This window comes from Triturus cristatus, chromosome 4_2 (assembly GCF_964204655.1).
Source record: "Triturus cristatus chromosome 4_2, aTriCri1.1, whole genome shotgun sequence".
Taxonomy (NCBI): domain Eukaryota; kingdom Metazoa; phylum Chordata; class Amphibia; order Caudata; family Salamandridae; genus Triturus; species Triturus cristatus.
Window position 1 is genome coordinate 284588287 of NC_140586.1, and position 24392 is coordinate 284612678.

Consider the following 24392-nt stretch of genomic DNA (forward strand, 5'->3'; position numbering starts at 1 on the left):
CAATTTGGAATGCCTGCGTGAAGATAATATATGCCACCCACAGCTGCAGCGTCTGAGCAGTAATAATATTAGTAAGAAATCTCCCTAAATGATTTATCACTCAAAGATCAACTTTAAAAAATATTTTGTAAATTGAGCCATTATTAGGAGTTCTGTAAGTGCACATATTTATTTTCATCTTGAATGCACATCTTTGCCATACAAATATAAAGTCCATCAAGTAAATGGTTGCTTACAGTACAGGTAGCTGGAGAGCTACCAGTAGTGCACAAACTACTCGTTGGAGAAGCCCGATCAGAACTTTAAAATCAATCTCCATTACATGGCTTTTTCTTTTAGCTAGTGAGGAGGTGCATAAGGGCTGCTAAAGTCAACCAGGCAGTCACCAAAGCGGCAAATAGCTAAGGTACTAACTCAATGTCATTCGAATAAGGAGAGTGGGTATTCCTTTGTAAATGCTTAAAAACCTCAATTTGGACCAAACTATGTGCAAATTAGTCTTGATCCTGCTCCAAAAGGAACAGTCCAGCCTGAGCTGCCAGGTCCTCTCTGAACAGGGACACATGCAACCTAAGACCAGTTTCACCCTGATTGCTCGTCAGTCCGGTGCAGCTTGGTTCAAATGGCACAATGAGCATGGGATCCACATCTGGGCATAACCTTGGCCACTTAGGGCAGCACATGAAACACACAAAAGGTGATGGGAGGAATGCTTGTAATACGTTTAACCAATGGCAACAACTCAGGGTGGCATTCCAACCCATTGTTCTTTTGCCGCCCACCATGCCACCTGAGTTTGGAACCAGTCATATGCTGATCAGTCTTGCCCTGCTCATATAGGATCAGTTGAGCTTGAACTGCCAAGCCAGGTCCTCGCTGAACCAGAACACAAGTAACCCAAGACCAGTTTCTCCCTGATGGGGACTTGTTAATCAGGTACAGCTTTGTCCCGGTGGCACAGTGAGCACAGGGCCCAAGTAAGGTGAAACCGGTCTGATGTTGCTGGTGGTCACTCTGGAGAGGGCCTCGTCTGGAAGTTAAGGACAGTCTGTTCATTGGAGGAGCAGGGTCAGTACTGAATTGCATATGGTTGGTCTTCATCTAGAGTTGTAGTGTGGCTGAAAAACAAACTGGAATGCGGCCAATGGCTGAGATTAATTTCATCATTCCATCCATCAATTTATTTTTGTTAATTAAAGTCTAAGCAGGCAGTGTGTTTGTCAAGCGAATGAATGGAATAAAAAAAGGTGGTGACATTAGCCAAGCGGGTGAGTTGACAGGTAAGCACTTGTCATACACACAGCACACACTAAACAAAACTCTTGCAATCATGAACAGATCACCACCCCTTAGACTGCATTAAAAAAACAGGGCTGTTATGCACCACACTAACATACACCCTACAACACAGGAAGAATTAGTCCAAAGTTAATGCAGCAGAACGCAGGAAACAATTCATCACAAGACTTTGAGGGTCAAGCGCAAAAAGCAAATACTGTCTCATTCAACAATGGAAAACAATATAAACGGTCCTAGAAAACGAAGCAAAAGACACTGACCCGGATTGTGATGCATAGGTTTTTAAAAAAACGCCACACTAGAGCTGAATAAATGAAAAATTACCCCAATCGAGACAAAACCTACATAGTCCATCAGCCCACTCACAGATATACAACAACAGCACAGAAGATCTTCCAAGCTCAAACTCACTTTACTATCACATTAACTCAAACCATATTTAAAACTTAATAAACTCTCTATTTACCACATATAACAAAACAGACACTACAAAACACCAGTTCCTCCAGTGCGATTTACGGTCTTCCAAGGTCTCCACAAAAGGGTGCAGTGATAGCACTGCGATGCAATCACAATGGCAGTCAGCACTACAGAGATAAAAAATAATATAATTTAAGTTAAACAACATGGACATTAACTTGCCTCTGGCCTAAAGGATTGAAAGTTTACATAGTAACGTGCATGCTGGTTAAGACTCAGAGGAGTCCGGCTTTACTTCACATACAGGAATCAGTCTCAAAAGATCTTTCTCCATTCCCAAAGCATACATTACCAAATAATGCACAGAGATTGTAGAAATCTGCTGCAAGTACCTGCCATGTAGCATGACTATGGAGGGCAAAAGCCAGTTTAGGGGACTAGCAAGAAGGCATCACAGCTAGCGATTCTCTCCCAGTGCTTGCAACTATCTGTACTTGAGAAAGGTGACTTATGTGCCATCTATGAACCACATTTCCCAGCAGCTATGGGGCATGATGCCGTATCGGGCAGAGGCAGTACAAGCACAATAAAATATTTTTTTTTCTTATCCCCCATGATAAACAATTCTTCTAGACTGTCAACTGGGCAACTCTATCTTATTGGGTTCCTGAGCTGCTTTTGCTTTATATTTCAGACTTTTTTCTACAAGATAACTCATACTGCCTGGTCCTATTTAGCTCATGCCTCCTACTAGTCAGAATGTATTTTTTGGTTCCGACTTCACTAATCTAAGTCTTTTTTTTTTTAAACTAATTCTTTGAATATGCCGGTTTTGCTGGAGGTCATCTTCAGCTAAAAAGTATTGAATTATTAGACCCACCTTAGTTCGATAAAGCTGGTCACATGCTTTAAAAATAGTTCATGATCATTACACCCTGACCTTTCCTTGCCAACATTCAGCATGGTCAAAAAATAACTAACCGGTGCATTCAATCTGCATCCAGTGTGAACGTAGCCTGTCCAGGTTAATATGCACAGACATTTCCCATTTCCCTATTTGATAGGAAGGCTTTAGCACACATTTTTTACAACACCCAATCCCAGTCACTATCATGACTTCTGCGACACCCACACAAGCTCCATATGAAAGGGCCCACAATCATTTTAAAGTGCTGCAATTCATTTCGATTGGGAATTCGTGAATGATAACATTCCCTGAAATGTCGCCCCGCTTCCTGTTTCAAGGATATCTGAATACTACATAGTTAAGCTTATGCAGCATACCACATAAAACATGCACCTAATTTTCCCACACATCTTGCAGGATCGAAATAAACCTTTCTTTGACCCTTCTAACATGTTGGCAGAATGTGACAGATGTAAAAACAAAATAAAAAGAGTTCACCTGAGATTTACTGCCCAAAGATAGTATCTAGTGAGGGAAAAAAACTGAGCGGAGCTTAGAAAGACTCCCTTTCCGCAACAAGCGGTAAGAAATCGGAGGTTTAAAGCCACTGCACAGGAGGCAAGGGTGTAAGCTTTGCTCTGATTGGTCAGACTTTTGTCATGTTCAAAACGATGTGGATTGCTACTCAAGCCCATAGGGGAATGCAATTATAGACCTAGAAGAAAGACTTTTTACACTACTAGTTATAATTACCGTGGGACGACCACTTCGACTGCAGGGAAGATGCAATCATGTGAATCTATGAAAGATTCAATACTAGAGAAAGTTTCCTATGCTATCCTCAAAACTAGCATTTGAGGTAGACCTCGTAACAGCTCAGTAGAGTGTGATCCACAGATTCTTCGTCTCTTTTCCAGTGTCTTTCCAAAAAGATGCTCGACAAACTCTGGAGTGGGAGCTGTGGCTGGTGGGTGAGCTGAGAGGAGGTGTGAACATGCATGTGACCACTTACTGACTTATAAGTGAAAACTTAATTCCTTCACCTAGGTTTAGGTCTTCCAAGTCAGTAGACTAAAGCCATGTATCTGCAATCCACAGTTGCCATCTCAAGGAGCGATTCTCTGATGACTTTCATCACCTCACCCATCATGAACTCTTCTTGTCACTATTGTGAACTATTTGCTGGTCCTAGGAATTTTACCATCCAGAGTGTGCCCCATGACAGGACCTTCTCCTAAGGGTAATGATCTTTTTTGATTAGTTCCCCATAATCATGAGCTATACCTCATCTTTCATCGGATTGACTCTCTTGAGCTTGTTTTCGCGCGTATTATGGAAACCATACTTGGACTTCAACCAGCTTTCTTCAAGAGTCTAGACTTGAGCATCTTGAATCGGTAGGGCCATTAGCTCCACCCTTTTTACTGCATGGTTCTGGTAACTGTGCCGATGCATTCTGGGAAGGTGAGACCAGAAATTCTGGACATGTCGAAGTGTAAGTGCATCCAAATAAAGAGCCTAAACTCTGCTGTAAAAAATATTTCAACAAGCTGGTTCCAGTTACAGCTATTGGCTACTGTGAGTACACTGAGTTTCCGGTGCTGAAGAAAGCACCATGAGAAATAGACCAATAGATGCACGGCAAGCGCGATTACCACATATGCATTGTTAGATTACTAATGGCTTTGAAAGGCTCCATTAATACATGCATGGAAGAAAAATATACTGCAAGGTGCTGAAGTGACCATTAATCTAACAGCTCCGTTGGTTTTGAGCTGCTAACATTTTCATGAGACATGGACAAAGAAAACATGTTTGCACAGCTTTACTGTGGAAAGCCTAGCGCGGTTGCATATCTTCCTGCGAGGGTGGAATGGAATGAAATGCTTGAATAAGGCAACAGTGCTAGCAATGCCCATAGATGTGCATCACAATCATGTGGCTTGCAGAATGCTCATTGAGTGGCGGCGATGCTGTCCAACGCAAAGTTTTGTATCCCAAAGAGGCTTGCACGCATGGGCAGCAGCAAAGCAACTGCCTTCACTCAAAGTCTAGAGATGTTGAAGCAAAAACGTATGTCTGTAGTACAATAACTAAAGTTAGGTATCAGAAATGGAACTGCAGCAGAGTTGTACTTCTAACCCTCTCTCCTCCCTCCTGCCACACCGCCAATCCAAAGGTGAAGACATAGCTAGCTATCAGTGGTACTTCTTTTCCTATGTGAGCCACCAAAGGAGCAACATAAAAGGCATGGAAAGTAAATGTTTTACTATATCCCTTTTCTTAGTGTTTGTTTGGAGTCTTACCCTCGACAGTTTGTTTAACTTTGATTTCTTTGTCTACTATGTTCAATATCACACCCACAGGATGATGTTATATTCACACACCTCGCTAACCCTGGAGCCAGAGACGGTAGCATTACCAATAAAAACCTGAAAACCCATCTCCGTTTTTCACATTTCTCCCAGGACAATTGTCACAACCATTCCAGGTAATAAACATTTTTTTTCCATGATTTAAGTTGCATATACGCTTGTGTTAGTTTATTTCACAGGGGGAAACGCTCTACTTAAGACCTCAATTGTTTATTTAAAATAAAGACCTTTTTGACTATAAAATAATACGAGGTTGCACCACCTCTTTTGTTTTTTATTGTTTTAGACTAGTTGCAAGGGTGTAAATGGCAGGGAACGAGTCGGGGGTACACGCGGGTGGACGGCGTCCACCCACTTTTTTCACAGGGTGTACGCCGTTCACCCTGCCAAGAATTTGGCCCCACTGAAAAAGATGCTGAATTCGTCCCGGTGTAATAACAGCGGGACACTTTCAGCAGCGCCTGCACGTTGTTGTCTGCTTTCGATCCACAACAAGGTCCCGGCGTTGACGGGGCTTTCTTATTTTAGACTCCTGCTGGGCCCATAACAAAGGCCGAATCTGAGGGGCCATCAGGCCTCCTTTTGTTCGAGTCTCCTGGCTGGCAGCAGTCGGGAGCCTCACACCTGATGCAAACGGAGCAGGGGGGAAGCAAAGGCTCACACCTTGTTAGCACATCACACATACTTAACCCCTTCGGCGCTCATGACGGAACGGTTCCGTCATGAGCGTCGGTTGGGCTGTGCTCATGACGGAACCATTCCGTCATGAGCCCGCCCGCGCAACGAACCTTCAGCGTGGCGCGGGAATCCGCGCCGCGCTGAAGGGGTTAAGAGAGGCAGCTTTTGACTGAGTACATGTTTGTGGTTACACAATTACACCAAATGTCTCAATGTCGTACTGTATGCATACCACTGTCCTATGAAGATTGGAAATTATATTCAATAAAGAAAGTCTTAAAAAAAAGAAGAAAAAAAAAAAGAGAGCCAACTTTTCACTTTGTTCAGGCTCTGTTTAGGATATATGCATGCCAGTAAAAATGTCAGATGTGTTGACCTTTCCCAGTTTTTGCACAAAATAAATAGCGCATATTACCCCCTGAGGAGGCATTGTAATAATTTAAATATCACTATTTTTTCTTTTAGAGCACTATGGGTAGAGGAAGCTTTACGCTGACAAACGGCAACATTGGTTTATGTGAAGCTAACAAAAGTGTGAATCTTCTGCCTAAATCAGGAGGGTTTGCAAGTATACTCGAAATGTGCTCAAATGTACTCATTCTAAACATGTTGAACATATATGTGAGGTCTTAAGATCTGATGTCACTTCTTGAGATGCCATTTCCTTTGATGTCACACGCCGCGATGTCACGAGCCGTGAGTGATGTCACGCGCCCGTGATGCCACTTGCATACTGATTAATTAGGCAAGTCCCCCCACTTCTTTTTTTTTAAACTTGTGCCCTGGTAAACGGTATTAGAGGGAGACCAATGTTCGACCCCACAAAATCCCCAAACGACCTTGCAAACATTTGGACCAATCATAGGGTGCTCATCAGCATGGCGCAGAAGAGCAGTTCTATTGTTGGGTCAGTTAGTAGAGCTGGCACAGGCCCAGTGAAACCTGCTAGAAGCGCATCTTATGTTCTTTTCCTTTTGTGGTAGGAGTACCAGAGCTAGGGCTAAAACCGGGCCTCGCCATACGGCAGGGAGTTAAAAAGCTGGCTGGCACTCTCCTCAGGCTGGAGAAGTGCTGAAGGAGAGGCAGTTACTTCATGGCACCCACTTCCATCCATTTTCAAGACAACATACACACATCAATGTGACATCAAATACAACTGGGCACTGTATTCTGTGCCAACTACCCACCTTCAAGGTGATGCTTAAGGCCATAAGGGCTTTTCGGTGTTGCTTAATACACATAAAGGTTAATAGAGGTTTCCTTTACAAAGCATTCTGAGAAATGACTTACTTCTTGGTCATAGGCATTTTGCAGATGTGGCAAGTGCTGTATAAGTACGCTGTAGTTACAAGTACTCCACATCAGTGCAATTCTACCCACCGGTTTCTACCTTCTCACACAACAAAGCAGTGCGACTTCCTCACAGTGCCCACAAATGCCAACTCTTCCCACTGCTCACCAGTACCAGTTCCTCACTTTGCCTATCATCTGCAGTAAAATAAATCTACGTCAGAGGTTCAGCTGTATTGATAATAAAAGCAAACATTAAAGAATAAGTGAGCAATCCTTTTTAACTAGTTTACTGGACAGGAACGAACCATCACAGACACAACTTTTCAACTTTGAGAGCTTTAAGGTTCTGCTGTAAGACATTGAATGGTTCACGTAATAGAAAATGTCCTTCTTGGTACCAGCGACTTGGTAGTTCTGCTGGCCATGATCCACATGAAGGCTGTAAAACTTCAGAGGGCACGTGGCGAAACATTTGTCAGCTTCATGAACTGAAATATGGTGCTTAAAAGTCAATACACTGTTGACAGCTCTTACCAGGTTCTCTTGGTTCTTGGCAGCTATTTTCTGGTCTTCCTCTCCTTCCCCATTTTTCATATACTTGACCTCCTCCACGGGTTTAATCCGATACTCATCTGTAGTCGGGAGATCAAGAATGTACAGATTAATACAATCGAAGGAAATTAAAGAATACAGAACATGATAAAAGCACAATCTAAATCAAATAAAGTCTAGTCTAATCAAAGGTGACGTCTCCCTAGTGACATGCTTTTCTCTCTCTTTAATGTCAACAAACCAGCTTTATCTTAAAATGAGATAAGAGCAGGCACTGTACGTAGACTACACTGAACAGATCAGCGCTGGTTTATCCTTCGACTATTGCTGCCGATAACTTGCTGAACACCTTTCACGATATAGAACAAGGGCAGAAATTATTTCACATGAACGAGGTCATAAACTTGTACTGATTTACAAAAACTGAAAAAAATCTAAGATAATAGCTGTAATGCCAGTAACTTCTTAACTGCGACATCAGACCACTTGCACAACATATATATATATATATATATATATATATATATATAGTTACCTCAAGGTATTATACAGTCCAATCATGTGGCTTAAATGTCTGGAAGGAGTTTGTGGCTTTTTTTTTTTTTTTTAATATATATTTTTTTTAAATGAGATGCACGGTCTCTGCAATACCACAGACACCCTAAACTGCCTGTTTATTTTAAGTGCGTCTATTGGTTATACTGAGGGTGAAAACTAAGACTAGTTGCAATACCCCACCTGACCAAATTGTTTTTATCCTCAGCAAAACAGTAGTATCTTAATTCTGATGGCAAACAATTGCATCAGTCGACTAAACAGGGCCATACACGGAGAGTGGGAGAGGAAGGGTAGGATTGGGGTCATTGTGAGCAGGGGGGGGGGGGGGGGGGGGGTGTTAAGTGAATGCTCTAAGAGTTCCATTTACCATACAAATACTCAGATACTCGCGTTAACACGTTACCAATACCCCGACTACATATGTCAGATTTAGCTTTTTTTTTTTTAATACCATACAGCAACTGTACATTAGATCTGGCATAAAAAAAAAACTGAACCTAAGGACCACCTCTGACCGCAAAAGGCTGTGCTTACAGGACTCACTTCAAAGTCTAGAATTAGTGAGTCTATGTTTCAGTTGATGCTCTTCACAAGAACAACCAAGCGTGGATCAGGAATGAGCAGGGCAGAGAACGCTGGGGCTTTTCCACTAAAGATAAAGGGATTTGTATGCTGCTAACCGCAACTAAGTGGAGCATATTTCAGTCTCCCTCCTATCAGTTGATAAGACATTAATGGAGACTACAGGGAATGCTGGTGTTGGATGCCTTCATCTTATTGGTGAGAAAGGCTCTTAGTCATAACAAAGAGCAGTCATATTCATCGGCTCCAAATACATGAAAAAACAAATCCCCTTCTCCAATTAAACGCGGCAGTGGAAGGTCGCCTTTGTCGATTATCTTTTTTGGGATTCTCTCATTCTGTATCTTGGAACCCCCAAATAGCAGAATGACTCGGCTCTGACTCGCGCAGCTGGTGGTACAATACAGTCTGACCACCATTTTAGGGGATACTCAGTTTCTAACTCGTTAGCTGTATGTTGGACGACATCTGCAGCTGCCACTTCATATGGGGATGAATTGTGGACTACATGATTTGTGCTCAGATTATTACAGCACAAAATGTTTACATTCATGAGAGCCCTGTTTCACATGGAGAAGAGTGCCCTCCTTACTGCATTCCCTGAATTCTGAACTGGCACGGAGAGACATTAGATCGCTGTCTCACCTCAAGACCCTTCCATTCCAAGTAAAGCTATTGCCCGACCCGAAGGATGCCACCTCAGGTCATATCTGGTGGACGTTCTCTCTTTAAGGAATTTCTACTGCACCCTGGTTTGGTACCCCGAGTGCCAGCTACGGGAGATAGACCTATCTGACATGTGGAATGGCCCAGATCGAATAATTAGTAGAGACCTTGGGACAGTAAAGACTCCCTATTGGATGCAAAAAAGATCACTCCAGCTTGAGAGGGTATGCCTAATCAGTAAAGGATGGTTTTCCTTGATGACTAAGATCGGATCGGATCCAGAACCTAATGGCTCACCTGCCTCCCCATCCCAGCAATGGTGCATTTGTCACCAGCATCAGCTCTTGGAGAGGCAGGGAGAGGGGGCTGCCACTGGTCCACATGCGGTTGAGCCACCACTGCAGGTCTTTTGCAGTCTCCTCCAAAACTTGAATTGCATCCGGCAGGTGCCCGTGGTGCAGGGCCCCCTGAGACTTTAGGCTCCACTGCAGTCTACTTATGCCACAAGACAAAGTTGACAAGCAGGATGCCAAGAGGTCCAGAAGCGTCAGAGTCACGCTCACCGAGACGGAGGATGAAAAGGCTGAATCATAGTCAGAATAAACTAGGCTTGCTGTGGTGGAGGGAAGTCTCGAAACAACACCGTACCCGGGATGCCTCCAATAAAAGGGAGTCTTTGCAAAGAAGTCAGGTGTACCTTCGGCATGTTGATAGTGAACCCCTGCAACGTCCAGAGGTCTGCCAGAGTCTAGAGGTGGTCCACAACTTGCAGTGGTGAGCTCGCCTTTAACAGCCAGTCAAAGTAGGGGAAAACTGAAATACCCAATCTCCAAATAAGTGCGACGAACACAGCCATCACTTTTGTGAACAACCAAGGGGCACTAGTGGGACCAAAGGAGAAGCATGGCAAACTGAAAATTCTTCAGGTCCACCTTAAACCGCAAGTCGCATCTGAGGGACTGCAGGATGGGTACAGGAAAATAGGTAACCTGCAGGTTCAAAGCCGCCATCCAGTCATCTGGATCCAGGGCAGACGAAACCTTGGTCAGTGTGAGCAACTTGAATTTGCCCTTCTGCAAGAAGACGTTTAGAGCGCAGAGATCTAAAAAAAGAACATAGGCCTCCATCCTTCTTTGGCACAAAGAAATCGCAAGAGTAACAGCCAGTCAATATTCCTGGGGTCAAGACCCTCTCTATGGTTCCTCTGGCCTAAACAGCCTGCATTTGGAGCAAGATGGACAGGTGCTGCTCTGAAAGATACTTCTGAGGTGGACGGAAGGTGCAGCAGTTTTAACAAGAATGGACGGGCGTGTCGCCGCAATACAATCTGCAGGACCCACCTGTCATGTGCTGCCATCCCTGGAGAAAATGACAGAACCCGCCTCTCAGTGGGGTAGGGTGCCGCTATGACCAAACTGAAGCGGCTTGGAGGCAGATGCCAGGGGGATGGGGGAATGGTAGGTTAGCTGTCTGGAAGACCCAGACATTGTCTATTGGATCTCGGGCTCTGAAAGAACTGGATTGCACATTGCTAGGGCAGTGGGCCTTGGCGTTCACTATATCCCATATCCCTGGTGAGGCCTTCAAGGAGACAAAACTGTTTGGGCTAAGGTCTCGAGGGTGTTGAAAGGCCCAGGGAGAGAACTTTGGCTCTGCTTTATTCGAAGAGCTACAATGCAGAATCAGCTTCTCAGGTGAGTCCCATCAAAAGACATCTCCATAAGTGACACCTGAATGTCAACAGAGAAGCCTGTGGATCTCATCCATGCATGGCACCAGAGCACAATCTAATCTCGACTGCACTGCCTAAGCATTCAGCAGTGTCCAGTCCTGAGGTGAAGACATATTTTGCCGCATCTTGGCCATTCTGAATAGTTCATGCAACGTTGGCACCAAATTCCTCCAGGATTGACAGCATGATTTTGACAACCATGTCCCATAATGTGTTGGAACACCTACCCAGCAAAGCTGGCACTGACAGATTGAACAACTAGGCCTCAATTATGTTTGGTACATGGGAAAATGAGTTTTTTGAAGATCTAAAAAAAACTTTTAATGGCTGCTGGAAAAATATAAGTGGAGGAAGATCAGCCTAATTATCGCCTCGTGCCCTTAATAGTATTGAAACTTTCCATTACAATAGCTAGGAAATTTTTCATAATTCAACTCAAAGGACAGAACTGCACATACATACACCAGCAGCTAAAAGACAGCCAGAGTAGTTCAAGACATTCCATCACAGCTTTGAAAGAACAGCTAGTCTCGTATTAAGAATGTATTCTCCATGTTGGTAGAAGCCATAATGATACTGACAAAATCATTGATGAAAACGGGCTATCAGCTATTGCAGACCACAATGTGTTGTGGATCAGTGACTCATCCACCTAACACTACACTGTTTTTTAGTCTTACCTCTATCCTATCCTTTTTGCCCCTCAATAAAGATGTACCTATAGGATAGGTGGTCATTTTAATCCACTCACCTCTGTCAAACTTCCAGACAGTCTCCTTCTTGGTGGAGGTTACAATGTCACTTGGAGAACAGGACACTCAAGTAACAGACCCAATAATAACACAAACCACACTAAGCGAAGATTATGTACACTGCAGACTAGTTGAGGGTCTCCAATACAATATTCCAGGGACTCTGGCATTGAGACTATTGTAGTTCATTCTCACCCACCTTTTTGATTAAATGACAAGTACTGCTCGGAAGCTAAATGAACCTCTGCTTCGGCCTCCCTCCATTTTTTGATTGAAGCAGTTGCTATATTTATACTTAGTGAGTGGGAATGACTCCTGGACACAGCGCAACGAGTAGGTTAAAACTTTCCTGGTGCAACGACCCACTTTTTCTGCAGTTTTTGTTTTCCTTACTGCAAATGAGCCCAAAATGCCACCTGTCGGGGCATTTTCAGGATCACGAAAGTCGACTACACTAAACCTCGGATCTTAGGGCTTGTGGTGTGTGAGTGGAGTGTACTATGGCAATCCTAGTGTCTGCCCATATCGAACACTAAATAAAATCCAGTTTGAGCCAGGCACTGTACTCACAACTCAGCAATTAGGCAGTAAATACAGACGCTATAGCCTTGGCATTATGTTCTCTCCCTTTTAATTGCGCCTTAAGTGTTACATGTTGCACAATAGACTTATGAAGCAGGATTTGACACAGCAAGGCCACATACCCCAACATGCATATTCTGTGGAGGTCGGAGGACCCATCTCTGCCCATTCAGGGCAGCCTATTGTTTGCTACTGGGAGGGATTTCGCACCTTTTTCACACCTATTCAAGTCTCAGCTGGTAGATACGTATTCTAATTAGCCTGCTGACAGCTCAGGCAGGTAAAAGTTAACTTTTTAGAAGATACTTTTCCTTGATATTTGTTGAAAATTCAACTTTACCATTGAATTAAATTTTAATTAACTATTAAAAATAGTTAACTATTTTTCTAGTTGGTCCTATTTCTGAGATACAGTTATTAGTATTTTCCTGTGTACTCTGGTTTTCTGCATAGGACACCTAGGCCTCATACAGTGAAAATAGCTTTTAAGGCCCCCCATTGTAGGGGCATGGCAATATTCTTTTTCAACATGTCCCACTTTTAAATAAAATGCACCCTACCTTTTGGGCTACAATGCTCACATAGGGGTGACTTACTAAAATTAAATGGGAGATTTTTATCTATCAAAAAGACTATTTGGACAGGTCGCAGTACACGTTTTGCCACTTCTGTAACCAGACTACAGTGGTAGGCCTGAAACCATGTTTGCACTGCCACTGCAGTGCATGGCACAATAGGTGCTGCATTCAACTAGAGACAATTAACATACAGGCCTTTGGATACATTTGTGGTAGTCGCCGAAAAAGCACTTCGACGCCTCGTATGGGGTAGTAAGCGCTAAATAAATGCAATTGCAATTTGTATCATATACTTGGAACGTATAGGCAAATTAAGTATACCCATTAGGAGTATGCCTATTCAAAGAAATCTCCTCTTCTGTTTCTTCTAGCTGTAACTCAGTTTTCAATAGATGGACAATAAAACCTTTTATATTATCCCCTTCTTTTCCCTCTGGAAGCTTCAAATTTTTTAAGTTTTTCCTTCGCTGCATGTTTTCCAACTTAAAAAAGGTTCTCATGAGCTACTTTTCACCTGGGTGTTAAAGAGATGGAAGTGGGTGTGTGATGGTGGAGGGTAGGATAGCGGTGGTGACTTGGATGTCATGGAATGTAAATGGCCTAAGGGTTAAAGCCAGGAGGGATAGGATTATGAAATATTTGAGAGATATCCCAGCAAATATTATGATTCTTCAAGAGTCCCATTTAACAGAGGAAGAGAGCAAGAAATTTATAGGTTCACTTCGGTGGTTAAAACATGCTTTTTACACGCCACAGACGGCGGTAACTAAATGTATTGCTTTGCTGGTTAGAAATGGATTAGATTGCCAGGTTGAGGGTATGATGGCAGATACTAAAGGCAGGTGGCTGATAGTAAACTTGAAGATAGGTGGCCTTATGTAAAATGTTATAGGATATTACGGGCCAAATCAAGACGATGTTGGCCCGTTAGACGAATTAGCCAAAGAGATGATGGGCCTTACAGATTTTATAATTTTTGCTGGGGATTTTAATACAGTATTGGACGCTAAGCTAGATAGATTGGCGAATAGTAGAGCCCAGACAAATAGTAAAATGGCATCTAGATTAAGGGGCTTGATTGATCAGTTTGGACTGTGTGATGTGTGGAGACAGAGGGCAGGGGAGAATGTAGGCTACACCTTCTATAATAAAAAGTATAGCCACAGATCTAGAATTGACTATTTTTTAATAGACGCAAGATTAGTGGATAAGGTAAAACAAATCATGCATGTAGGAGTACACCTATCTGATCATTCAGCGGTTACTTTAGAACTTGCGATAGGGACTCGCAATTTGGATTCAGTCTGGAGGTTGGATCGTACAGTTTTGTATGACCAGGAGGCAATGCAGTGCCTTCAGCAGGAAGTTGAAGCATTTATTGAACATAATGTGGGCTCGGCTAGGTTAGACAGTGTATGGGAGATGGCTAAGGCTTTTCTTCGGGTAGGTTGGGTGCTATGGGGGCAAGTAGAAGAAGAGCTTATTTCTATGAAGTAGAACGCCTGGAACTTGAAATCCGGCAGGGTGAAGCAGGTATTGTAAACAGGGGGAGAGCCCCGAAGGAAGAGATTGTTCAAAAACTGGTAGAACTGAAAGAGGAACTAGCCATTGTGGTGAATAATAGGGTAAAAGAAAAATGGGAGGCCAGTAGACTGGCCCATTTCGAATATGGAGAGGGTACAAGTAAATTATTAGCCTGGAAAACTAGGAAAGACCGGATTAGGAATATGATTAAAGAAGTGAAAGTAGGTGAAGCAGGGGGTATGGCTACAGAAACAAAGGATATTGTGGAGGCTTTTCATAAATATTTTGAGGAGGTGTATAGGGAAGATTTGATTCCGGACAGGCAGCGGATAGAGGACTGGGTAAAAGTTCTAAAGCCTTTAACTGAAGATTTCCAGAATTTCTTGAACCAGGAGATAAGTCAGGGAGAAGTAGAGGAGGCCATTAGACAAGCTAATAAAGGTAAGGCACCTGGCCCAGACGGCCTTCCGGCAGAAGTGTATAAGAGTTTATCTGGGAGTTTGATATCGCTATTAACTAAGGTGTTCAACAAGGTTTTTCTTGGTAGCACAGAGCTTCCTGCATCTTGGAATCAGGCAAACATAATTGTTATTCCAAAACCTGGGAAATCACCAAAATATATTGAGTCGTACAGGCCTATCTCACTTTTAAATAGTGACTATAAACTGTTTACAAAGATCATGGTAGATAGGCTGGGTAAGGTGATTCCATATATTATTCATGAAGATCAAAAGAGGTTTATCGGGGGGCGTGGTCTGGCCACGCAGGAAGATGGCCGCCTGACGAGTGAGCTCCGCCGCGGGATGGGCTCTTAACGGAAATATTTTACCCCATATCGGCTTTGGAGTCCTCTTCACGTGCCCTGTGGTTGCCGGAAGGTGGGGGGCACGATTTGAGCGTGTTCCAGGGATGTGACGGCGTAGTCTTCCTGGTGTTAATCGTCTTGACGAGATTGTGTGGCGCTGCTTGCCTGACGCAGCCCGCCTGACGTACTTCCTTCGGCTGCCTCATCCTCCCCCTGAAGCCGCGCCTCTGTTGCTCATGGAGTGCGCCTGCCCCCTCATGAGGCCGCGCCTTTGTTGCTGTTGAGGAGCGCTTGCTTCCTTATGAGGTCGAGCCTTTCTTGTGGATGTCGAGCACCCGCCTCCTCATGAGGCCGCGCCTTCGCTGCTGCTGTCAAGCGCCTTCCTCATGAAGTCACGCCTTCGCTATTACTGCTGAATACCTGCCTCCTCATGTAGCCGCGCCTCCTTCAATTTTGTCTGCTGCATTATTTTCCTCAGAAATATTACCTGACAGGAGTCATGGTTCTTGTTGTGCTGCTGGTCTGCTACTGGTAGGATTAACTCCTTTTACAATTTCATTGTGGCGCTTTTGTCATTCACCTCAGCCAGTCATTTTGCGCCTCACCCTCTGCAAAGTTAGCGATCTTCTTGCAAGAACAATTCACGATTTGTCACTCAAAACTGAACTTCCAAATTTAACTTTTTCACCCTTCTATGAGTGGCCTCACCTTTGTGATAGTTGCAGTTTTGCGCCCTTCGACTTTGATAACGACTGGTGCTGCATGGAAATGACTCTTTTTAGCGCAATTTGGGTGACTCACATAATAGCGTGCCTTAATTCAATGTCATTATAGTGTTTTAGTCAATCTTTTCAGTCAGGTTGTGTATTCTTTGCTCTGATATGGCTCATGATTTCCCTGCATTTTGCAGTTCTGTTCATTCTGCAAATACAACTGTGGTTATTAATGTCATAAGCGCGCATATGTTGTTTCATCTTATCTCAGTTCTATTTATGCGCCTTTGAGCATGGCGACAGTTACACTATCTTCACCAATGCCTTAATCCTTTGCTTATGGTTTTGGGGACCACTAAGCAGTGATTTCCCCTTCATGTGATGTACTTTTGCATTTTAGTGTCTGGAATTGCGATATATTATTACCATACACCAACTGCTATTATTGTGCTTTTGTATGTCCTGGTATTCCACTGTATTTTTTTTGTGATCATATATAAGCATTGTCTACCGGCAAGACGCCTTCACGCATTTTCAAAGTTTCTGTCAAATATTCTCCTCAAATGCCTGCTCCTAAGCAAGGAAATAAGTCTTCTAAGCCACTTCTTTTTGCAGAAGCTCTTAAGCAGACCATCAACATGCCAACAAAAGGTTCTGCCTCCTCTCCTCCCGTTTTACCCCCGGCTTCGGCCTCTAACGGGGGGCAGGCGTCGGCGGCAACTCTACAACGTATTCTGCACGAAATATCTGAGGTTAGTCGTCGATTAGATGACATGAACCTTACAATTACATCATTAGCTGAGGAGACTAAATCAATTAAAACAGAATTCACCAGCTTTCATGCGAAGATTGAATCTCTTGACTCTAGAGTTCAGACGGTGGAGAACCGCTTGGACTCCCTTCCCAACAAAGACCGAGACCTCTTATTCTTCCATAGCAAACTTATTGATTTGGAGGACAGAAGTAGGAGGGATAACGTTCGTTTTTTTGGTTTTCCAGAGCGCATTGAAGGACAGAGTTCCAGTGCATTTCTGTGTCGTATACTTCCTAAGATGACTGGTATTTCTTACACTCCACCTCTGGAGATACAGCGGGCTCATAGAATTGGTCCTCCATGTGGTGATTCTGCTGCGCGCCCACGGCCGATCATTGCCTGTTTTCTCCGACATGACCAAACTAGACAACTACTGTCTGCTGCTCGGCTTCAAGGTTCCTTCTCTTTTGAAGGCCATCGCATCCATATGGCAGCCGATTTCTCCAAGGAAACCAATGAACGGCGGAAGGCCTTTCTCTCCATGCGACCTCAATTACGTCAGTTAGATATCAAGTATGGTCTATTTGAACCTGCACGTTTTCGTGTTACCAAAGATGGAGTCTCTAAGGACTTTTTTGATCCAGAACATCTTCAGCAATTTTTGGACTGCCTTCAACCTCAAGATATGGAGGTTCTCACTGCATCTTCGCAGCAAATCCCGTCCCAATCACCCTCTAAATCTTCTACTCCAATGTCAGATCGTAGCAGGCGCCCTCCCAGTAGCCCTAGACCTCGGGGTAGGGATCTTGAACGACTTCATCGCTCACAAGAAAATAGGAAATCTGCATTACAATCGGTTTCGGCCGCTACATTCCCACAAGACTTGCAAAGAGACAAGTCCCGCTCTCCTCTTAAAACCCCTTCAGATGCGGACTGAATAATGCTTCCTCCTGTGGAAATAGTTATCTCCAGTCCTATTGGCAGTTAATGGTAGACTCCTTTTCCTTGCGAGTCTCGTTTCTATTGTTAATTCATCATTATATTTTTGACATATTTTGCTGTTCTTATAATATTTGATTGCCTTTTTTCATCTCTTTCTCACTAGCTTCCTATCTTATTTCCTTTCCCTTTCACTTTGCCTTCTGCTATTTCTCTGCTTTATGATGCTATTCCTTTTTCTCCCTGCATTTATTACTCTCCATGTTACAATTTTATTGCATATTTCTAACTGGTTTTGCAGTTACTTGGGTGCCTTGGCGCCTAATTGTTTGATTATAGTTGTATTATTTTACTTGCTCGCATGCATATTGGTATAGGCTTTTTTGATATGCGTATGATATGTCTTATGCTCTTAGGTTACCTCACATTTAATTATTGTTAGATTTCTCTTCTTACGTAATGTCGCTTCTCAATTTCTATTTTGCTTTCTCTACTTTTCTTCTGTTCTCTTTTACAATGCTCTTCTGGGCTTCCCTTCTATATTATTAATGTATTCCTAACTGTTTCTCTCTTTCTTTGGGGTCTTTTCCCGCGGCGGCGTTCTAGTGCGCCCAGACCCGCGGGTAACAGTCTACGGTTTCTTGTTCTTTACTTGCTACTATTTAATATTTTATAGTTTCTTTATTACTGTACTGCTTTTCTAAATCTTATCTCCTTTCGTCATTACTTCTTTTATTGTTTCCTTTATGTATCTCAGCTAAATCAGAGTATCGTTTCCACTTATTTTTTTTCTGTTTCCCCCTCCTTTTGTCATTTCTTTTCCTTTTTTCTTTGTTTCTTTGTTTGGTTCAACACGTTGTTTTGTGCTTCATTTTCCTGTTTCTGATTTTTGCTCTATTCTACTATGGCACAGGCACATTCTCTTAATGCAATTACTTGGAATGTACATGGCCTCACCCATTACATAAAACGGAAGAAAGTACTCTCCTATCTCCAGACCAAACATGTAGATGTGGCCCTGCTTCAAGAGACCCATTTGGATGCTCTAGAATCAGATAAACTTTGTAGAGACTGGGTGGGCAAGGTTATCCATAGTAGTGTCCAACAAGACGATTCCACAGACACAGGCCCCCTCCGCAAGTGTGGAGTAGCAATCCTCCTTCGCAAATCCCTTCCGGTCACTGTCTCTAAAACATGGTCAGATGTAAATGGCCGTTATGTATTTGCCAAACTTAAAATTGGAGAGTCTCACATTTGTGTAGGGTCTGTTTATGCCCCTACGGGTACCAAAAAAACATTCTTTCTTCAATTATCCCGCCTGCTGCTCGAAATTAATGCATCGCAATATTTGATTGGCGGAGACTGGAATGTAACGCAAGACTCCATTCTAGACAAAACTGGCCCATTAGATCGGGGCAATGCGTCAGACAGAGCTTTGTTAGGGGACATCATATCAGATATTGGATTGGTTGACCATTGGCGTTTCAGCCATCCAACGGATAAGGAATATACTTTCTTTTCATCGGCTCATGGTACATTTTCTCGTCTTGATTATTTCCTCATCTCACATAGCACAGTTCAATTGGTTACAGACTCCTGCATCCTGGAAGCGGCCTTGTCTGATCACTCTCCGGTTCTCCTTTCCCTTGATCTGGGTCTTTCTAGGCCTGGACGTAAGCCATGGCGAATGAATATCCAACGCCACAGGACTCCTACTGGTAAGTCCCAACTGCAATCTCACCTTCAAAATTATCTTTCTACTAATCAGGGGTCTGTCACCTCCAGCAGGACTCTTTGGGCTGCGGCGAAGGCTACTTTGAGGGGGCAATTAATGCGTGATGCAGCAATTGCTAATAAGCAAAATGCAAAGAGACAAGGTGAGCTCGAATCCGACATACAAACTTATTCTCGCCTATACACCACATCTCCGTCTTTACAAAACCGTAAATTACTCGAGCAAGCTCGAATGGCCTTAAATAGCCTTTTTACATCTAAAGCAGAATACGCTTTACAGAAAATGAAAGGTCGACATTACGAGCAAGGGGAAAAGGCGGGAAGGCTATTAGCCGCGCAGCTGCGTCAGAGGGAGGCGTCTATGGCCATTCCGGCCATTAGATCTGCGCAAGGACACTTGTGCACAAAACCTCAAGACATTGTTAATGAGTTCGCCTCCTTTTACGAATCTCTTTACACTTCCGATAATCGAATGGATTCGGATAAAATGACAGCATTTCTTGCAAAAGTGCATCTTCCTTCTCTTTCGGCGGAGGGCAGAGCCATTCTCGAGGGTGAAATAACCAGAGATGAGGTTTCTGGTGCGATTGCTGCCCTGCCTTACCACAAGGCCCCTGGAGAGGATGGATTTCCTCCTGAATTTTATCGCTGGGCAGGTCACAATATTATTGATACCCTACATGCCGCATTCCAGGAGGCGGACAGTGCATCTTCACTAGGACCCCTTTCTAACAAGGCTATTATTGTTGTGCTTCCAAAGCCAGGTAAAGATCCCCAGCTTTGCAGTAGTTATCGTCCCATTTCTCTATTGAACTCGGATATTAAAATCTTGGCCAGCATTCTTGCTTCGCGTTTGCGTAAAGTCTTGCCTTCTTTGATACACCATTCTCAAGTAGGCTTTGTACCGGGCCGTTCCTCCCGGAATCATCTGCGTTCTCTGGCCCATGCACTATGGTCGGCTCAACATCTTACGGATGATGCGTTAGCCCTTTCACTTGACGCAGAAAAAGCGTTTGACCGCATCGAATGGAACTATCTCTTCAAGGTCATGGATAGATTCGGTTTAGGTACGAAATTTATTGATAAGGTACGCTTACTATACGATCACCCTTCTGCTCAGGTAAATTGTGGTGGGTTTCTATCTGACACCTTTACGATTAAGAGAGGGACACGCCAAGGGTGTCCACTATCCCCCCCTTATGTTTCTTCTGGCTATGGAGCCTCTGGCTGCTACCATTCGTCAATCTGATGAGGTCTCTGGTGTCCCCCTCCCAATTGGACATTCTAAAATATACCTGTATGCTGATGATATTCTACTCACCCTTACTCGTCTTCCCCGGTCGATTCCTTCTCTTCTTCACATTATTAATGATTTCTCTTCTTTTTCAGGTTACAAGATTAATTGGGACAAGAGTGAGGCTCTGCCCATCTCTAACGGTACCACAAAAGCAGCCATTTTTGGATTTCCTTTTCACTGGCAGTCTTCACGCCTTAAATACTTGGGTGTCCTCGTTAATAAAGGATTGCAAGACATGGTTGCAGATAATTTATCTCCTCTTATATCCCAAATGCAACGGGATTTTGATAAATGGAAGGCTTTGGGTCTTTCTCTTTGGGGCAGAACTCAGGCGGTTAAAATGGTTACCCTTCCGAGATTTATATACATTCTAGGTATGCTTCCTCTGCAGATCCCCTTATCTTTACTTCGATCAGTAGATGCCCAGATTAAAACTTTCATTTGGGGTACTGCTAAGCCTCGCCTTGCTATCACTAAGTTAAAGGCTCACCAGTTATCTGGCGGAATTGGCCTTCCATCTATTGAACACTACTCTTTGGCGTTACATGTTTCCCAAATCTCAGATTTTCTACCTGGCATCAAAGATTTACCACAATGGGTTCAAATAGAAAGACATCTCCTATCCTCAGAATCGAACCTCTCTCCTCTGTATGGTAGTGGCACTAGTCGTCTTGACCCAAAAAACCCGATATTATCTGCCATGCATAAATCCTGGCAGAGAAGTCATAGATTATTAGGCTCAAACTCAAGAATCCATGCTAAGGCTCCCCTATGGAATAACTCGGGGATCCGTATTAATGGTCGTATGTTATCCTGGCCTGAATGGCGAGCTGCAGGCATTCTCTGTCCGGATCAACTTCTGCATGATGGGGATTTTAAGTCATTCTCTCAGCTTAGGGTAGAATTTGATCTTCCCCTTCATCATTCTTCCAAATATCTTCAACTTCAACAATGTTTGAAGACCCATATGGGATCATCACCATGGCTCCTGCAAGATTCCCCTATATTATCCTATTTGCACATTTGGGGGAAATTTAAGGGTGTTACTTCTGGTATATACAAAATTTTTTCGTCTCATCTTTTTTCTAAATCTCTTTCACATGATCTTCAGCGTAAATGGCAATCTCGCCTCTCAATTTCCTTTTCCGATACTGAATGGGATTGGATTCTAGAGAATTTAAACAAGGGAGCCCGTGAATCAAGGCTCAAATTTTGTCTTTTCAAAATTCTGCACGATTGGCATTGGTCTCCTGTCAAATTACACCAAGCTGGCCTTCTCTCTCATTCTAATTGCTGGAGATGCTCCAATTCAGGTTGTGATATTACTCATCATTTGTGAATGTCCTAGTATCCAATCCTATTGGACTTTTATTTGTGTTACTTTGAATTCCACTATGCCCCTAAAATTGCCACTTACATCTACTAACATTCTCTTGCATGATCTACGTCACTCCCCAAAGCTCACGAAACCACAACTCCGCCTTTTCCATACCTCAATTGCTACTGCCAAAATATGTATACTGCGTCATTGGAAATCAACTTTACCTCCCTCCCAGGAGGATTGGTTGGTGGCAATGATGCAAACTGCCTCCCATGAACGCACAATCTATAATCTTCAGGATCAAGCTGACACTTTTCTCCGAATTTGGTCTCCATCTCTTAAATCAAATGCTGCTGATTCTCCGGCCTCCACTTCTACCCAAACACATTAATCAGCTTTCACTCTTTCTGTCCTTTGTTTTTTCTCTTCTCTTTGTTTTTCTCCAATCCTTTGCTTTCTCCGTTGTTGTGTTCTTCTGCCTTGATCCAATTACCTTTTCTTCGTTTTATTTCTTTATATTTTCAGCACTTTTTATTCTTCTAGGTCTTTCCTCTCTTCTTTCCCTACAGCTCATTTTTATTACATTTCATTCTGTGTTTTGATCTCATTGTTGCATTAACTAGTATTTATTTATTTAAACGCATATTTATATCGTATTTATCTATCAATATCTTATTCCATGATTCCTTTCAACATGAATTTATTTTCTCTTTATTTATTGCTGTATATGCTCTAATGTATTCGCCTTATAAATCTCAATAAAAAATTTCAACACAAAAAAAAAAAAAGAGGTTTATCAAGGGTAGGTATTTAAAGGAACTAACATTCTCTCTGATAGGAAGCATTGATGTTGCTGTCGAACAGAAGCTTCCCTTGGCGGTTGTTGCTCTTGACGCCGCCAAGGCGTTCGACCGCGTAAATTGGGTCTTTCTGAAGGCCTTAATAATGCACCTACGGTTGGGGGAAAACTTTGGTCAAGCTTTAGTACGTCTCTATCAGTCACCTACCTCTAGAGTATTAGTCAATGGAGTATTAACAAAGCCCATAAAGGTAATGAGGGGTACTAGGCAGGGATGTCCCCTATCCCCTCTGTTGTTTGATCTTTATATTGAACCGCTGGCCTGTAAGATCAGGGAGGTGGAAAGTATCCCTCCTTTTAAGTTTCAGGGATGGACTAGAAAGATCGGCCTTTACGCGGACGATATAGTTATCTTAACGTCTGACTTGAAACAAACATTGGCCACAATAGACACCATTACAAAGAACTTTGGCGAAGTCTCAGGTTATTGCTTAAATATTGATAAAACTGAAATCATGTCCTGGAACCTGGCAACGGAGGCTGTAACTTCTAAAAAGCAGATCAGATATTTGGGGGTCCAAATTACTCAGGACATAAAGCATCTCTCCACAACAAATTTTGTTAAAGCCAGGAAGGATATTTCCATGCTAATGAGGGGCTGGAGTCATCTTCCATTAACCATCTTCGGTTGTGTTAACTTGGTTAAGATGATGGTGTTGCCGAAGATAACTTTTTATTTGATTCTATTCCTCTTATGTTTGAGAAGGAGGGGTTGGCAAAGCTGCAGAGTGAGATTGGGTCATTCATCTGGTCATCTAAGGGATCACGAATATCATGGAAAAAAATTAGGAGAAAGTGTGTGAAGGGAGGTCTGGCAGCCCCGGATTTTCAGATATATTCTTGGGCCTTTCTGCTCAAGAATTGTAGAATGCTTCTGGGTACTCCAGGGAACTCTGATATAGGGGAATTACTTTCTGCTTTGTTGAGAGTTGAGAAGATCAAACAGGCTGGTTTTATGTATACATTTTCGGACCCAAAGTATTTAAAAAAAGTAAGACTGAAGGTTCTAAGAGATTTGGCTACGGTCTGGTATCAGGTCAGGAGGGCCACAAAAATTCCATATTTTAGTGCTGGAGCACCAATCTGGGAAGCTCCGGGCGCCCCAAGCTGGACGGAAGATGCATTGGCAAAGGCATTAAAAATAGAAGGTCCTCAGAAATGGGGCGAGTTATTTGTAGACGGAAGTTTATTGCCGTGGTCTGTTTGTGAGTTGTACTGGGGTCGTAAGTTTTCTAAATTCAAATATGTTCAGATTCAAAGCTGGGTAGCTGGGAAAGAACATCTCATCGGGCGGCATAATGACTTTGAAGAAAAGCTGGCATCGGATGTTCGTATTAAAAAAGAAGTGGCGATGTGGTATTCGGCTATTGTGGAGATGGAGGATGGCCCTTTTCTACTGCCGGAGACCCTGTGGGGAGAGTGCTTGCTGAGGATTGCTACAGAAGAACAATGGCAAGTAACTATGTTGATTC

At 43.1% G+C, this 24392-nt stretch overlaps 1 protein-coding gene across 3 annotated transcripts in view; it reads right to left on the reverse strand.

Moving 5' to 3' along the window:
* Positions 1-24392, reverse strand: part of C4_2H1orf21 (chromosome 4_2 C1orf21 homolog) — a 341397-nt gene that overhangs the window by 115633 nt on the left and 201372 nt on the right. For all 3 annotated transcript variants that reach the window (XM_085601527.1, XM_085601529.1, XM_085601528.1), the window contains exon 3: positions 7507-7604. In XM_085601527.1, the coding sequence (XP_085457653.1) occupies positions 7507-7604 (98 nt within the window). The remainder of the gene's footprint in view (positions 1-7506; positions 7605-24392) is intronic.